The sequence below is a fragment of the Syngnathus typhle genome, linkage group LG15, assembly GCF_033458585.1.
Source record: "Syngnathus typhle isolate RoL2023-S1 ecotype Sweden linkage group LG15, RoL_Styp_1.0, whole genome shotgun sequence".
Taxonomy (NCBI): Eukaryota; Metazoa; Chordata; class Actinopteri; order Syngnathiformes; family Syngnathidae; genus Syngnathus; species Syngnathus typhle.
In genome coordinates, this window is record NC_083752.1 from 645,848 (window position 1) to 664,295 (window position 18,448).

General features: G+C 43.8%; 1 protein-coding gene across 1 annotated transcript; it reads right to left on the reverse strand.

Annotated features, from left to right (window-relative positions):
- Positions 1-684: 684 nt before the first annotated feature.
- Positions 685-17,889, reverse strand: esama (endothelial cell adhesion molecule a). The gene is made up of 7 exons (XM_061299482.1): positions 17,472-17,889; positions 3,726-3,880; positions 3,452-3,653; positions 3,229-3,384; positions 3,030-3,152; positions 2,769-2,904; positions 685-2,466 (listed from the first exon to the last, which is right to left on the reverse strand). The coding sequence occupies exons 1-7, from the start codon at positions 17,530-17,532 to the stop codon at positions 1,941-1,943; spliced, it is 1,359 nt and encodes a 452-aa protein (XP_061155466.1). The 5' UTR covers positions 17,533-17,889; the 3' UTR covers positions 685-1,940.
- Positions 17,890-18,448: the final 559 nt, after the last annotated feature.

An 18,448-nucleotide genomic window follows, 5' to 3' on the forward strand; every position in this document is an offset into this window, starting at 1 on the left:
GTAGACCACTAGATGGCGCTAAAGACCACTACATAATGGAAAATCCCCTTTTCTAGCTTTTAAATACATTTTGTGGTCTCCAGGATTGTAGACCGTTTCATCTAATTTCCCCAGGTAGTGCAGAGACACTTTTATAATCTGTTTGAGGGATATTTTTCACTCGGTTTAATTGGATCCAATTTGTCCCAGTCTTTGGGGCGCCATCACCAATAGAGGTAATTAGTGGTTGCGGGCAAACTTTTGCAAGTCCGCCATCTTTATGACTCAAGGATGCCACTCAAGATGGATTTTCTGAAAGACTTCGTTTCATTGAGGGTTCAGTTTCTTCATGCCATGGAATCAGCGGACGCAGTAAAGCGGTAAGGCGCTATGTTTGGACTTGTTGTGTATTTCGAGTAGTTGTATCAGATCGACTGCATCTTAGGTGCTCTTTTATTCTTGGTGATGTGTTAAATGCATTCGTTGGCTTAACTTGACTGCAGTGCTTGTTTACAAGACGTGTTCATGAAGATTGTGAGGGGATTTATTTTGTGACGTGTTATCAAAAAGTTTGTGGCGGAAGTAAAGGCTACGCCGCTTAAAAACTACAAAAATGTCTGACAGGGGTGTGACCTACCTACCCCTTAAAAACTACAAAAATGTCTGAGCGGGGTGTGACCTTTTAATTGCATTTAAACGCACACCTCTCTTAGAATTTTTAATTGAAAATATTATACAAAGCATTTTTACAAATAAGAATATGGAAGATAGATACAAGTGCACATCTTGTCTAAAACTGAGACCACCGTCAGCAATAAACACATTTGGCCTCCAGTTTGTCCATTTTAGTTGATAGCACTTCAGTTTAAAAGAAAATAAAAACAATCGATCATAAAAAACATAGTTTCTTTAGAACATCCAAAAATACTGTTGGAGATGTTTTCAATCAATTCTGTTCTGTTCAATACTGCCGTTGATGAATTGTCGCTGCATTTATATAATCCAAGTAGTTCTTCTCGTCAAACATTTTTCTTTTCATTCTTGCACAGCGTTGAGATAAAATCAATGAACAATTTCACTTCCAGAAGGGGCCAGTACAATGCCAGTGTCAAGACAACCTCGAATATTGGATTGTTTTATACAATGCCGCACACATTTAATGCTTCTTTTTTTTCTAACCACATCGAAATGTCTTGTTCAAAGAAAGCAAAGCATGTAATGAACATAAGTATGTGTACTGTTTTTCTTTGGTTCAGTATCCAGTGTTCAAGGCAGAAATAACTTAACACATAATCTCAGTTTATACCCGCATTACTGTTGCAGCGTTCATACTTTTCTCACTGTAATACTAACAACAAAAATAAAATAAATAGCATATTTACATTTCTTGTGCTGCTTGCAAATAAAATTGTGGTTACTCAAAATAACTTTGTCACTCTGTTAGGGGGAGTACGACGTTTGTACAATTTTGCTGCAATGCCCTCAAGATTTATGAGTAATCGTTTTAACGGCTGGGCATCTTTCGTTTCGTTTAGTCTTTTTCACTTAACAAGTGACATTTCACAATTGTAGCTAGAGTCGCTGAAGCTTAACAGCTAACAAAACATGAAGGCCTCCATGTGTCAAGTTACAACTGAGCAACCCAAAATAGTGCTCTGCTTAGAAAGTAGCTGAATAAATGGTTCGTTATGTCTAAAAGAAACGACATTGGAAATAGAACAAATAAAAGCTGTTGAAATTGAATGACACAATAAAAAATGTAAAAATTGTAAGGTAGAAAAGATTGAACAATGTAGCTAGCTAGACAGTGCGTGATGACTATAAATAAAAGACTTCAACCACCAGGAGTGAGTCCTAACATCTTAATAAGCTTTGCTAAATACCAAGAACCCAGTCCTCCATGAAAAAGAACTCCAGGTGGACCCTCCCAAGAAGGTCAAGGGGACTTGAGGTAATGGCGATTAGACAAGAGATCCGGCCTGGTTCTGCGCAGGCACCATAATGGGCACCCCACCCATGCGGCTGATGTTGGAGCCTGTGAGTGTGGTGGACGAGGGAAGCGGCGGAGGCGGCGGAGTGGCCGGAACTTGGAAGTGAGGAGGATGGCTAAAGCTTTGCGGGAGCATCTGCGCCTGTGGCAGCTGGGTGTAACGTTCCGGTCTGCCTTGGGACCCCCCCCCGTTGGCCTCCGAAGAGTCGCGCGGTAGGGTGGCGTCGTTGTTGTAGCCGTAGTGCGTCGGGGTGGACACTCCCTGATGGCGGGAAGGACGGTAGCCGGCTACGCTGCCGGTGGCCGTGACCACGGAGCCCGTGTCGGACGGAGGGCGCTGGGGGTAGTGCTGCGAATGCTGCAAATGGTGGTGGTTGTGTTGCTCTCTGTGTTGCGGGCTGGAGGCGATGGAGGACAAGGTGCCGTTCTTTGAGATGATGTCGGAACCCATTCCGCTTTTAGCCCAGGACACGCGTTTGGGAGCCTGAGCGTCCTCTCTGGATTGTGGACAAAGGTGTGAAGGAAAGTTTGGTTGAATCTGAAATGTTCTCTACTTTTTCTCATTTCGTTCCAGAAGTTGCCACTGGATCAGAGCAGTTAATAGGTCAAGTGTTTCATTTGATTTTGGTCGGATTGATTATTTGGATTCTTTGCCATTTGACCCAACATAAGTTATTGGTGTCTACTTTATGTGTATCTGACTAGTATTATTTGCGCGCTGCAAGTGGAAGTTGTTTTTTTTGGGCAGCTAGGTGCAACAACTTTACGCTGACCCTTCTGTCAGTCTTGTCCAACTCACTTGATTTCATTAGCCAGGTCATCTTCATTGTCCCGTTGCTTGGTCTTCTTAAGGAAAAAGACGAAAATGAGTAAAAGGCAGAGGATGCCAACCACTGTGCCCACAGTGGCGCCAACAATCACTCCAACTTTATTGGCTGTAGAGAAAATCAGAGCTCACAAATAATACATGGATGGAGAATAAAATGCATCAAAGGGAATGAAGATGCTTTCAAAGAGTCAAGTGAGATTACTAGGTGCTAATAGTAAGAGTTCTACATACGATTGGAAATCTCCAGGTTGATGAAGCAGATTTCAGATCCGACTTCATTGCTGGCATTGCACACATACTTCCCTGACATGTTACTGCTCAGGTTACTCAGCTTCAGAAGGCCCGTCTTCTCATCTACAATGTCATTGAAACAGGACAAGCATCATGGAGGCGTGGCTTCACAAAGTGGACGGCCACGCTCTCTACTCACTGAGCATGGGGGAGAAGAAAACCTCCGAGGTGGGACTTGTTCTCTTCCACTTATACAATGGGATCGGCTTGCCGCTGTTGGACTTGCAGCTCAGAGTCACGTTCCCTTTCTGCACCGGTTCCCCGGATAAAGTGCACTTTGGGACAGCAGGGGGCACTGAAGAGCAAAGTGGGGAATCATTGGATGAGTCGAAGGGTCCGTCGTCGGCTCCGTCGTTTCTTACCTTTGACGTCCAGGCTGAGCTCGGCAGTGAGGCCAGGTTTATCGGGGATGATGACTTGGCAGAGGTAACGTCCCGAATCGGACTCCCGGGTGTTGTTGATGAACAGAGACACGTCACGAGAGGGCATGCTAGAGGTGAATCCGACTCGGCCCTTGAACGCAACACTCCCCACGCTTATGGAGCCTTTGGTGTAAGCGATGATCTAAACGTGACGAGCAGAAAGACATTAGCGGAGCTTAGCGGCGGCGGCGGCGGCGGCCAATTCATTTCTTACCAAGTGAGTGTTGTCAGAAACAAAGTTCCAGAGGATGGTGTTTGTGCTCAGGTCATTATCGCCAGGCACCGTGTTGTATGACGCCTTCAAGACCACCATGTGACCCTGCAGTACATCCATTTGAGTTTGGGCCATCAGGATCTCCGCCCAAATGCCTTCAGGGAAAAGAAACAAAAGGCCACACTCACGTTTTGAGAAGGAAGCGAGTCGACATGTGGAAATCCCACCACAAGGTCCGTTGACCCAATTCTAGCGCAAATGTCCTAGGCTGTAATGTAAAGGGAAATCCAGAGGGGGGCAGCGCACAGCTGCAACACTCTCTCAATTGAAGGCCCGTGCAATCGTATGAATCTCGGACGCAAACGTTTGACTGAAACGGTTTCATAAGATCCTTCATCCTCTTGCATGGATGCAAAGTCTTTGATGGCATCAAATGTTGCAATCATCTGTAAATAAGGTCAAGTTGTCAGGATCCCCAAAAGATGCAATGGACTTTATGCTGTTGAAGACTCCATCTATTCTAACATCAATGGACCGGCAACATTGCCCCGTGGAAAGAGATCTGAAGCGAGTAGGTGTAGCTATCACTTTCCTTGCCACTCTGGAGAGAAATGAAGCAGATCAGTGTCAGTGGAGAGTGACAATGAAGGCTTAACTCTCCAGATGATTGCATTAATTAAGTGCGTCTACAAGCAAAGGGAGGTGAAATATGGCTCGGCTTGTTTGACAATGAGGCTTGGGGAGATCTGCTGAACCAATGAGCGACAATGACGCATATCAAGTTGGTTGCTGACAAAAAATAAGACGTTTCATCCGCAAAGACTTTGGGTTGGGGTAAGACAGAGGTCAGAGGTCGCCTGGCGTGACACTGAATACATGAAGTGACATAAACGGAAGCTTTTGCCCACCAACGATTATATATCCAAAAGATCAAGTCAATGAATACAAGTGAAAATGCCATGACGGCATTTGACCATGCAACGACTCGGGGGCAATGACAGACTGCGCTCGGTCTGGTCGACGAGCACAACCAGGACCGAGATGAGCTTTATGCTTTGGGACACGATTCTTTGGTCGTTGCAGCACCTGTCCTGGTGGCTGCTTTCACATTATCTCGGCCGTGGCGGATGTGAACGTTTGAGTCGAGTGCGCTCAGGCGTCTTCTGCGACCACACAACAAGACAACTTGGGCAGAGTAGCTGCCACTTTTTGCTTACTCCCATTCAACCAGTACATGGCCGGCCGGCCGTTGTGAAATTCGACTCAACCCTTGGTAGAACAACCTGTTGGAAATTTGATGCGACACAAACCTTGTTTTTGGTGTAAGTCATGATAACTGACAATACACGACGAGGTCGAGTCGTGAAGCGTTAAAGAGTCATGAGCTTGAATGGCATCCAAATGCAGGGAAAAGCTGCTCTGTCCAGGTGGACCGCTTCAACGATTTTGGGCTTCCCGAGTTGTTGCTGTAATGCCGTTGCATTGAATGGAGTTGACGTGTTGCTAATGAGGAGGGTGCTACAATGGTTGGGTGGGAGAGGGAGGACACGCAGCGGACACATCAGCGCTGACGATGAGATTCAAGTGTCATCGCATTCCTCCGTTGAGTGAATTCGCTTCAGCGTCAAGTGTGTAGTGTACACACGAGTTGCCTGCCCGCTGATTTTTTAATTTTTTTTTTGGGAGCTGCAACATCAAGTGTTCTTTCCCTCCATGAAAGTATTTCCTGGGTGTGAACGTGTGATCTTTTAAGCGCAAAGCTGGTGATTACAAGAACCGCTTGGGATAGATAGCGTTTGTTTATTTGTTCGAGGCCTAAGTGCAGATAAGGCATTATTTTGATGGCACCCATTTTTGCTTAGGGTGGAGTGGGTGGGTCACTTCCTCTGAAAATCTTATCAGGGACTTTGGAGTCAACAGTGCCTTCTCTTTATTAGATGTACAAGGTACCATGAGGACATTATTGAAAATGTTTTTTTTTTAAATATTCACTGTGTTTTGCTCAAATTGTTTGCTTTGTTGTTGAACTCATCAGATATATATCATGTGGATTAAATCTTCATTCGTTGACATTCAAATGACAAAACGATTATGAACTATTGAGCCTTTTTTGTTGTTGTTGTTTTCTTTCCCCAGTGCATCTTTAGCGACACATTTGACATAGTCAGAAGAAAAGGTATTTCATCATAAGGCAGCACTATTGAGCAATTGGGGCCCAATTGTATTTTTTACATCATCCAAAGAAGGCCCTGGCAGCGACGAAGCTTTTATAATGATCCCAATGTAGCACTTTGGGGATTTGAATGAATCCAAGGCTGTTTTCTAGATCTCCCCACTCACACAGCTGTTTCCTCACATGTGATGTCAAATGAATCTCATTATAGTGACGCAGATGAATTTCAAAATTCGATGATTGTTTTTGGCCAATGCAGGACTGTGCAATCACATGCACACGATTCCGGGCTGGAAAGTCATCATCTGATAACCATGCGACTGTATTTTTTCCATTCTAATTAAAGGGGAGACAGAGGAGCAGCAGCAGCCATTTGAGGGAAGGGAGAGGGGCAAAACATGTTTAAGATGGCGGAGGGCTTGGGATCAATCATTTGACTGCCGCTTGTGATTTCAAATGCAGATTTCATCATGGAGACGCTTTTCCAATGTTTCTACATCTTACTGGGTTTGGAATTTGTGCTGCGATATCGACATTCACCCTGCAAAGTGAAATATCGATTTCTTTATCTTGATTCTTTATGCAGATTTCCAAATATACACTTGCAATGGAGCCTCTTTTCCATACAGATATCAAAGAACTTTCTTCAGGCATAAGAGCAAAGGCCAAACTCTGCTCGTGTGAGCGACACCAGCCCCGCATATATTGTGTACATAACAAATAACAGGTCGTTCGTGAAAAAGCTTCCATCTGAACCATTACGCCCTAGAGAAATCAATATAATGCAACCGTAGCCTGACCGGTAGCTTGTATCGGGTTAATCGGCAGCATTCTGAAGAAAGCACAACCACGTTCAGCGTTTATTTCAAATCAGCTCATTGCTGGTTCTGTTCATGAAACTTTCTGCAATCCATAATGACGCGCTCCCAGTGAGCAATAAGCTCCGCCTCTTTTCACTGAGATGCTGCAGGCACAGATGCTAATATTTTGATCGCTGCATCTGTGTGACTTGCCTCATTAGTGAGAGGAAAAAAAAAAAAAAACATGACTGATTATATATTCATATTACTGGCTAATAATCTTGCGGTTGTTCTTTCGAGTTCAATTTTGGTCATTGAATAAATATGTTTGGAAATCAATCAATAATCTATCTTATTAATCATGATCTCAATATTATTATTAAAACAAATCATGATTATTTTTTCCATAATTGCTCAACCCTACAATTCAATGCGTGTGAATTCAAAGGCCAAGGTTATAAAAATGTATTCAAGGGATTTTGCTCAGAGGTCATAATTACTATTTATAATGATAATCATTTCATGATATGGTTATGGCTGACAGACATATAGTTAGGCTAGCGGGAGATCAGGTTGAGCTATTCTAAACTTTGAAAATGACACCCCCCAGCAACACTGTAATTACCCTTATTGTGACTCTAATGATCTTAGAGCCGCAGCCGGCGTTGCTGGAATAGGATTGGATATTGCAGCACCAACGACACTGTGGACTTTAATAACACACACCGCCGTAACATTTGTCACTTTTTATGCCATCCGCGCAACAATACAATTCTTCCTTTCCACAAGTACTCCGGATAACACGCTAAGGGTGTCGGTCGGTCGGTCGGCATGGCGGCGGCTTTAGCTCCGCTCTCTGCTGCACTCAGACTTGATTGGGTTGGATGGCGAAGCTGCCGGGACTCTGCCGCTATAAGCCTCAACACTACTAATCCTATCAACGTTCAACGGTAGCTCGTGCTGCAGGTACGCAGGCTCCCCAAGGAAACAATCACATCTGCTGTTGGGAGGAGAGATGGGACCACCACCTCAATTAACAACTTGACTTTGATGTTAATCCACTCGAACAGTTCACTCGAGAAAGTAGGAAATACCGATCCATTTGCAAATATGTAAAAAAAAAAGTCCACCTTTCTGGTTTAAGGAGAAAGCCATGAGATGATTGAAAAGGCTAGCACTCCAGCAGAAAAGAAGGATGGACACTTTTCTTTTGAGTTTCGGCCAACTTTCCCCCCCATTTTCATTATGGACGATATGGCCTGTGACCAAGCTGTGTGATTCCCAAGTGGAAAAGAAACAGGAGACAGGTTCCAAGTCACAAACGCTCTCTTCATGAGGTCAGTTAACCCAACATCCCCCCCCCCCCCCCTTTGTCTCATTAACAAGTAGACGGTGGAGATCTAGTTGCAGGAAGGATGGGCGGAGTTCTGGCCGGCCACATGCAAACACTGAATCCAAAGATGAGGAGCTGACGGTAGAATCACTTGATTATATCTCAAATATTAGCCTGTGCTTGCTGAGCAGCTCCCGACCAACTCGACTTCTGCGAGGGAGCATTTCCTTTACGCCGAAATGTAACACATTAGCGGGATCGAGTGCTTGGATATAGAGAGGAGAGAATCATCAGGAAGAAGGAATGTTTCTGGAAGGCCTTATCTGAGCCCACCAGGCTGCCGGGATGGGAAGTGGAATGTCAGGAGGGAAAGAGGAAGTAGAACCACGCAAACACACAAAGGCAGCGAAGCGAGCACGCATGAATAGAGCGAGCCGTCGGTCCGTCCCAACCAGCACGTAGCCTTTCCTGCGTTATGTGACTTGTAGCTACAGCATGGTTGCAAAGTTTGCTTTTTTTTTCGTGTGAAAAAATGGCTAGCTCTTTGGATATACGATACAAATGTATCTCTTTTTGTGTCTTTTTGAAGACGTCACCAAATTGCCTTCTGTGTAAATGTGTTATTTGGCAAATATCAGACGCCGACACCCCAGCGTCTATTGTGCTGCCCTGTCGCATGTAGTGTGAAATAATGCATGGACTCCTGAGAAGGGCCACTTTGTCACTCTCATTTTCCTGAGTGGCCTCATGGTACACAACAAGCAGCTCAACTTCAAGTCACAACACAATCCATATTACTTTGGGGACAGGCCCAGCTAATGGAACCCAGTAGGTCCATTTCTAGTGGGATGGCTGGATTTTGTGGCCATGGAGGCAATCTGTGAACACATGGCCATATATGCTGACAGGGCAGGAAGTACAATGACGCCAGCCGGCCCCCCTGTGACGGAAATAACAAGCACCATACATAATGGAAGACTGGATCCTTCGACGTCCGCTCCTTCCGAGACCTTCCCTTTACTGTCAAGATTTGTTAGTGGCCCAACGCGTGCGTCCCATGAGAGAGTTGTGTGAACAAACACATGATGGCGATGAGATGATATCCATCTGTCGGGGTCTCGGAAGCTACTTGCACTTGATCTGCCCAGTCATCCCTTGGGATAGGATGAATGAATGCTCATTTTCAAGGGACAAGCAATGCAGATGGAGAGATTTGAGATCACAGCCAGAATTTGGAACAGACCCCGAAAAGGAATCTCACAAGATGATATCTCTGATGGCTGTACAATGACAATCCTGTATAGTTTTGACACATTGCGGGGAAAATAAGTTGGTCCGAGGAACCACTTCTCCATATTTGACTGTATTTCTGGGCTGAGAGTCCAGCCAAGAATTTTGAGCAACAGTAACAAAGCATTGCAAACGATTCATAGGTAAAATGGATGGCGATAAATGCGGCAAATTACAGATGGTTACATTCCACAAGAAGCTGGGATATTTTTGGGAACTTTCCCCCAAACTTTAGTTTGCCGTCTTGGAAAACGAGCAACATAAATTGCACTGGCACAATCCCTTTGGTGACTCGCGTGGCGCCGTGCGCTAACACGAGACGATGTGGCCATTGCGTTAGTGAGTCCTGCCGAGCGAGCGCCGAGGTAGCAAGAGCGCACGGGTCCCGTGATTCGAGGGGACACGCGGCGACGACTCGAGGGGCCGTGTGTGAATCGACTTAAAGCAACGCAGCAGGGGGATCAAATTCCAAGGTGCTACAAGTGCCTGGAAAGGAGCTCTTATATAAGCAACCTGTCCTTTGTGATAACCATCCTCCCATTGCCACACATTTGAGACATTAATAAAAGATGTTTTGGATGTTTTCCCACCGCAGCTACAATGAAGCGCCGAGTCCGACTTTCATGGGCACTAAACAAAGCTGCTCTAATTGACTGGCTGGCTGTGAAAATGACAATAGAACATCAGCTCATGTTTACGGAATAAGTCAAATGAGCACACGCATGTGTCCCGTGTTATTGTTGCTTGCACCGTGTATGGGAGGACTAGAATTCTTATTGGGCTCCAACAACTCATTTCTGGTTTGCTCGTTTATTGCTTTATTAGATGACACGTTTTTTTTCCCACAAACGCAAAATCCCTCGATAAAATGCACAGGACTATAATCAATAAAGAGATAAATGAGGAAATGATGGGACATAAATTGCCCGGACCCATCAACTCAAATGAAGTCATGAGAAGGGGAGATGGTCAAAAATAAACAAGTGTGTATCACCTTTTACATCTGTGCAACACACACACACATACATTCCTGCCTGGTCCAGTACTTTGGCCTGGTCCGCCTCTCAGATTAACTGTAGCCTGCTAATTTGCTCCAATGTCAAGATTCCTCATAATCCCGCTCTAATCCTCACCGAGTCGATTAAACAGTCAAATCTCCATCTGATGCAATCTTCATTTAACATTTTACTCCTTCCTTGTCCTCCTTTTCTCCCAGCGCAATCCTTGACTGGGCAGAAAATCTTTGCTTTGTCTTCATTCGTTTTCGCTATTGGCTTTGCGCTTGTTATAGCGCTTTTTTTTGTTTGTTTGTTCTGGCTCTTAGGGAAATGCAATAGTTACCGACCGGCCTGCATTTTCCAGGGATTGTCCAATTTGTAGTCGAGCATGACTTTCGACTCCACTTTTCTTCCGTGTTGCATGAGAATTCAAGAAAGTCAATCTGAATTTGCTCTTTTCCTTATGGAGAATGACTCGTGACTGGAGCCTCAAAAACATGTTGCGTTAAAATGAGGATTTTCATTTTTTATGACAGCTTCATGGAGATACTTAATAGGGCTTTTGTGTGCACATAAATGCATGCCAGTGTGCCTACTACAAGCAATGCTTTTCTATTGTATCGATTTGTATGTTTCAGCAAATGTCTTGCACAAATAGAGGTGCAGACATGCAGATGTTTTCACAAACAAGCCAGTGTCGAATCACAGTACAGTACAACAAGCAAGCACTCGTTAGAGTCAACGTTTCGGGTTAATGGCCCTCATGAATGGAAGGTTAAAAAAAAAAAAAGAAAAAAATCAGTGAATGCAATGATGAGTCACTAATGAAGGTTAAAAAGATCAATGGGGATGCTGGACTGAGAGGAAAAAGAATTTGCACCTCATTTACTGTTACCAGAGGAAAAAGGAAATAAATAGATATACTATATATAATATATGGCTTGCAGAACTGCTGACGAAAACCGAAATGTGGAGCTTCAGGTGCAAATTTCCATATCAGTAAGAGTCAGCAAGCTGCTCAAGTTCAAACCTAAATGTAATCCTGATAGATCCTGTTTAGCATTCAGTTGAGAGACTTGGGTCTCTTCAAACATGCACGAGGAAAGATTATGAGGGCTTTCTGCGCCTCTCTACATGGAATAGTAGTTCTGCACCGAGTGATGGAGAAGAGCTCGTTTGCGTCACACTCCAAACACTCGGGGTGACGTCAAGACGGCGCAGAATTCTATTTGAGTCATTAGTTCCACTGTTGTCCCCTTTCCTGCCTTGGGAGTTCTTGCTCCATTGTTATGGCCACAATTCTAGAACATTCAAGGAAAGCCATGTGATTGTTAAGCCGATGACGTCTTTCTCAATATATAACCTTATTTCCATTTTCCACTTAGAACAATTCAGTCATTTTGTTTTTCATTTTTCAGTCGTATTTTTTCATTTTTCATGAGGCCGACTAAAGGTTATGTTTAAACAAGAGGTGTGGTCGGTCACTTGGACGGAGGGAAGTCCAACCCAATTAGAAAGGAGCATAAAAGCAGGATATTGCAACATATCCCCTCTCATCTGTACTCGCTGTGTGTCAGTGAGAGGAAGAATACACGAGGCAAAAGTAAGAATAAACAGCAATTGTTTAGGACTTAATGGTTGTGCAAGGCCTTCAGCTACATCAACGGACCTCTCTCCTCAGAGTGCAATTGCGGATGACAGAAAAAGAGCTAAGCGCTTATAATTACATGCACCACTCGGTGAGGTCAGAGATGAGAAAAGAGGAGGGAAGGAAGGAAGGAAGGAAGGAGCTTCATCAAAAATATCCTGTCATTGAGATGCCAACTTTGGAGGTGGCCAATGAAAAGTGGCAATAAATAAAAAGAAACTGGTGCAACATAGACCCTCGTGCTCTAACCCTCACGGCTGACCTGAGACACTGATGCTGATGAGATGCTGGAGCTGCAGCTCTCCCTCAGGAGAGATTGGATGAGCGAGCGCAAGGAGGAGGAGGAGAAGCTCCCAAGAAAAAAGAGCAGCACACGGAGGGACGGGCGGGGGCGGGGAGGAGGAAGGTAATCATACTGATAAAAGACAAAAGAAATGCTTGTGCGTGTGCCGAAACATAAAAGAAGGCCGGCGGGGCGCGGGGGGGGGGGGATCGTGACTAATATTAATTCAAATATATTTGTCATGGTAGCTGGACTATAGAGCTAAGGCTGCCAGACATAGTTGAGGCAGGAAAAAAAATTGAAATACTATTTGAGGAAAAAGTCATGAAAAGTCACGAGGCGGAAGATCTGCAAAGAACAAGAAAAAGTCTTTTCGGTTTCAGTCACTCATTCTTCTTCTTTTTTTTCGTCCTCATTCAAGGCCAATGTGTTTGACATCGAAATTGTGTGACGGGAAGAACAAGGCAACAGACTTCCTCTCAAGGGGACACGGATGTCCTTGTGCTTAAGAGATTCATTCCCAAATCTGAGAGCATCGCCATATAAATAAATTACAATACCATGTTGCTGTTTTATATTTAATGAAGACTTGTGCCTCGACATTCAATTATCGTTTATCGTTTGCTATGTGGAGGTGAATGCTCGCTGGCTCACTCACGTCCATTTGCTTCGAATCAGTTTGTTAGCAAAAGAGTCGGATTTATAGATCGTTCACTTCAGCAACATCTGTCTTAATATTCAAAAGAAGTACATCGTTAGAAATAATCATTCAACGTGTAGACACATTCAAAAGCAAAAAAAGTGCTGCAAATGTTGCTATGATCAATTGAACTAAAAGTGCATATTGTCAGTATATATCATCCCCTTTGTTTTGGATGCAGCAGATAAATATTTCAAAGCCTTTTGGGGTACATCTAATTGTGTGAAAGTGTTTCTTTGCTCGTTGTGCCTCAGTACAGCTCAAATGCCCCAAAGGCCTTTGCTTATAAAGGGAAATGTGCTTTTGGGAGTTTGCAAACATATTTTAAGGTTGTGTTAAACTTATAATCATATTAATATCTAGTATTGGAGTGCTCGTGTGGATTGGTGGGGCCGAGGAATGTGCAGGCAAACTGTATGAACTTGTTTTCTCGGAAGTGTTGTGTATAGTTCTAGACAGGGAGTACCGGACGAGATAATCTCAAGGTCGGTGAGCTACGAGAACAACGAGCAACTATATGAAACCAGACTTCGAGGGGAAAACCAAACCGTCTGACCTCAGCGACACCTGGACGGGGAGGAGATGGCCATCCACCAATCATCTCACAATATTTTGCATGCTTTAATATTCATATTGTGTTTCTTTAAAACTGGGCAACCCGGAAGAATGTGTCGTCTTTGGTGGTCACAAAAACGCACGAGTTTTAGTGTGAGGGACCCGGGACCCAGGCCTGTATTAGTGCGCTTTGTCAGGAATAAATAATTGGTAAATTTGGTCTAATTGATCTACTGGTCTTCTCTTTGACAGAACGAACTCGCAAAATTGTTAGGTGCGCCAGTGTGTGGATTAGGACATTGCAATTTATGTGTTAAGTGTTGATCCCAATTTGGAGTCAGATCAATAACTAGAATCCGTAACCTAACACTTAATAGCCTGCTTGTAATGACTTTTTTTTTTCCACACTGTTGCCTGTTGACAGCATGACCTCACACAAAATGTCCGCCTTGTACATTATATTTTCGGATATGGTGCGGATGGACATAATATATTGCAATAATAATAATAATAAATAAAAAAATATATATAATTCAAAATGTTTTACTTTTTTATTTATTATTATCATCGCAGTAGGGAAAGTGTTATCCAAACAACGACGATACGACAGCAATGAATGAATCCAGGATTGTGTCAATGTGCCTGATGTCATAAGTGCATCAGCCCCCCCCCCACACTGAAATACCTCAAGTAAGAGTAATTGAACACCGCCTATGTTGTCTAAGCCAGTGCCCTCAATTCCCGTCTGCCATGGGCTTTATTAACTTTTTTTCTTTTTTGATGGACAGGTCGAAGGGATGTAAGGTGGCAGTTGTTGTTGACTTCTGGTTGCAACATCTGTCCAAGCCACGGGCAGCTTGGATCGTTTGCTCACTCGACAATTCTTGCTTGTATTAAGCAAAAAAAAAAAAAAATCTATTTATTAACGCAACAGCAAAGTTCGAGGTATACAGTCCAATCGATTTCCGCATTGCCCAGTTTGAATTTGACTCTTTCATTGGGCAAAAAACATTGGATAGTAAAAATGAATTCATATCAAAAACTTCATTATAGCGAGAACATTGCATTTTTTGTTTTGCACTGAGACGGAATCCCCAGGAACTATTATTAGTCAAATAAGAATGACAACAATGTGCTTGAAATAACAATAGACCCCCAAAACATGTTTCTGCTAATAAACTGAATTTGCAAAGCAAAATATCAAAACATCATCAAAGTGATGGACGGCGAGAAAGCCCCAAAATAGAAGAAGATAGGACGTGCGTGTGCCTTTAAGAGGGTGCATAGAGTCTGATGATGGGAAAGTCAAGTCGTAACTTTCTCATGACCCCGAAGAAGAGGCCTTTTCCTTCTGACTCCATGGATGGAGATGGGATGTCCTAGCAAAGATTCCGTCATCAATAGTCCTCTTCGCGGCGCTTCCATGACTTACCGACGCTATTTTGAACACTCGTTCGACAAGAGTGTTGATGTAAAAATGAGGTCAAAATATGAAAACCCTATTTAGTAGGATTCTGCTAATACCACCGTGTTCCCCATTTAATATAGTGTGACATCCTTAATCCGGTAAATGGGGCTTTAATTAAGGTGATCAAATTAGAGTAAGGTGTTTAAGACCAAGATAATTACAATAACGGGCAATATGAAAAGAGGATTTGGAAATAGTTTGGAACTAACTGGTGAAGAATGCGACCGCCAGGATGAACTTCTCCGACGTACGTATAGAACCACAAAGGATTACTAGCGGCACGAGAGTTTGAAACAGTCAAGTGGCCCGCGGGGGAAAAAAGTGCGCCGTTGTATTTCCGTGTCATTACGTATGTAACAATAAATCCCCCAATCCTTTCTCAAATCAAAATTGCACCAGTTGCTGGGGACACACATGAGCTTCAAACAGCCCTAATCCCAGCTCAAAGTGGAAAAGGAAAAGGAGGGACTTTGCTACCCATCCATTTCGTATTGTTCCAAGAAATGGGCAATTAGCGATAAGGTTGTCAATTGAACCAACCAACCAACGAACCAACCAACCAACCAACGAACGAACTGCGCTGGCTGCCTTCTCTGACCTTTCCCTTTGCTCGGGACACGCGAGATTTGTCAAATGTGATGTTTTTCAACCGACTCTCCTACTCGATGACAAGTAGGCGTTTTAACTTCCAACGGGTGAGGGATCAGTGTCCTACAAGTGTGTTTAGAAAAATACATGAAGCTAAAAATAACTTTCAACCCCCTCACTGGTAAATCACTGAGGGTTGCCACAGACAATCTGCAGTGGAAATGAAGCTTTGCCCTCCCTCCTCATCCCAATGGAGCCTTTGAAGCTTGTGTGGATTGACCTTGTTAAATAAGTCAAGTCCATCGTGGACCCACCTGGAAAACAAATGAAGATGTGCTTTTGTCCAGAATAAAATAGTACCAGATTTGATCAGCAGCTCAAATATGGATGCGAGTAAGAATGGAATCGACACGAGCGTAGGTGTCAAACCCGGGGCACGGGGCCCAGATGCGGCCCGCCAAGACAAAATGTGCATCTGGCTTTAGCCACGATGTCTTTAAAAGGGTTGTACAACGTTTAAAGGTTATTCATCAGTCAGTAGCCCAAATATTCTCTGTTCTTTTGGGTTTTTTTTCGTGATTTTTGTCCCCGCAAAATGACAAATTCAGGTCTTATCTTGTATGTTGCAGGACGTTTGCTCACTTCCTGCCCTAATGCACACGTCAACAACACGGTCTTAAGGAGCACTGAGCCTTCCTGTATCCAAAGGCCGCCATTCATGAGCACTTCCTCCATGGATCCTGCCTGGCCTGCCTCTAAGTGTTCCGGACACACCTGCAGGACAACTGATTGTCAAGGTCAGCTACTGTGACTCCCATGTCCTGTTGTGTGTATGTGCCGCAAAACTGAATCACGGTAAATGAGCAGAGTAGTTTCGGAGTAAATTGTAGCTGCAAAATAGCCCAGGGGTGATTTATCTAATGGAGTCCTCCCTCATGGTGGGAAGAATCAGGTAGCAGGTGATCTGCTTCCCTCCATCAGGAGGAGGACAAGGAGGAGCAAGGCAGCCTGAGATTGCCCGTGTCAGCTCATGACATTGTTTTGGCAACAGTGTAGAAAATGGGACACTTGAAGCGGCCAAAAGAAATCTCAAGGAAAATGCTCCATAGCTTTTATGTCTGAGAGTCACCGGCACAATTGTCTCTTGAAAGTTGAAACTAAGTGTCCTAGTTAGCCCACATGAGAATTGCTTCGTTTTGTAATACAAGTTTATTCTAAAAGCTGGTATCAGTGCCAAATTCTGCTCAGCCAAAATGGCCACCCTTAAAACATGATACTATGTACATGATTATGAGCATGAAACAGAAGCTCCCATTGGGATTTTTCTTGTTAAAACAGCATGTTTGAAATGACCTTGCAATGTAGTCTATGGGGGAAAAAAAACACGACATGGAAATTCACCGAAGAGAAAGAAATAATGTCGGTGAAAAACCGAGACAAACGATCCTTTTCTCAGACAGCCCTCCAAAATGAATAATTGATAGCTTGTCGTTCATAAAACATTTGGAAAAAATCTTGAGTATCTGTATCATGTCCCAATTTTCTAAATCTGAAAGATGACGGGCGGACGGGCGGACGGGCGGACGGGGGGGGCTGCGTTTCCATATAGTTATCAAGCAAAGTAGGAGTTTTAATACGTTGCTCAAGAGAGTGGCGGATGAGCCAATGTTGCAGAAGCTATAAAGGGATTACTCGTCCCTGGAAGACATAATCATGTTTAACACATTTTTGCCCAAATCCTGACAAATACTTTTTTTTTTATTATTTAAATATACCCCTCCACCCACTGGCACGCCCAGCAAAAATACAATTTTAGTTTTTCCTATTCTTCTTCTTCTTCTTATATTACACGGCATTGTTTTTAATATATTTGACACTTTATATATACTTATATATTCCATTTTGCTTACCTGACAACCCCAACAGGCAGGTAAATGACAGCACAGTAAGTTTCCACAAAGTAGCCTCCATGTTTCAGGTCGCCACAGTCTCGCAGTCCTTCCTTCAACACTCTCGGGTGCTCTCTCTCTCTCTCTCTCTTTTTCTCTTCCCTTCTTTTTTTTGGTGGGCTCCGACACAGCACTCCAGGTGCTTGGCTCTGCCTCCCCGCACAGGTAGGTGTCAGATGGTCAAGGGACACTTCAGGTGAGGAAATATGGAAGCCGCCTGAGACACCCTCAGTCCACCAATGATTGATTGGCCCTCGACTGGAAAGAAAGGTGGAGGAAAAAGTTCAAAAGCGATGGATGGATGGATGGATGGATGGATGGATGGATCAGCAGCTTCACCACTGGGACGTCGTGCGCTACACCTCTCTCACAGATGTAGGAACGAGAAACTCGGCAACTTGTCGTCGCCGTGTTCTTTACAGTGAGGGGAGGGGGGGAGAGAGAGAGAGAGAGAGAGAGGGGGGAGGGACCGAGAGAGAGGGAGAGAGAGAGAGAGAGAGAGAGAGAGAAAGAGAGCGACTGTAGCTTGAGCCTGCAGAAATCTGCCCCCAAAAAATGCCTTTTTATTGAAACCACAGTGTGGTTTCAGCATATTTCTATAAATGTTTAGGCCTATCAAGCGATGGAGCACAGGTGTAACCAAATAAACATGTGCAAGATAGCTTCATAAATAAATACATCAATAATAAGCAAAGCCAAAAATGCTTTTATGGTAAAAGCAACACTTTTCCAGATGAGCCCCCAGCCAATGTGAAAATATGCTATGGTGGCTCACAGAAGTGCTCCGAGTGCCTTCATTTCATTTTTCTAAGGTGAACATGTTGTGCTGATGCTAATGCAGGACGATTGCTCAATTACCAAAGGTGAATATGGGTTCATGTTGGGAAGAACTCCAAGGAAACGGCCTTTGACCTATTTGAGGATCAAATCGATTGTTT

Bases quoted from the DNA above. Each gene is read 5' to 3' on its own strand.
- esama (XM_061299482.1), bottom strand. From the start codon at position 17,532: ATGGAGGCTACTTTGTGGAAACTTACTGTGCTGTCATTTACCTGCCTG. The intron at 3,881-17,471 runs GTAAGCAAAATG...TTTTCCCTGAAG, and splicing joins CTGCCTGTTGGGGTTGTCAG to GCATTTGGGCGGAGATCCTG. The intron at 2,467-2,768 runs GTGAGTTGGACA...TCCACAATCCAG, and splicing joins GACCTGGCTAATGAAATCAA to AGAGGACGCTCAGGCTCCCA.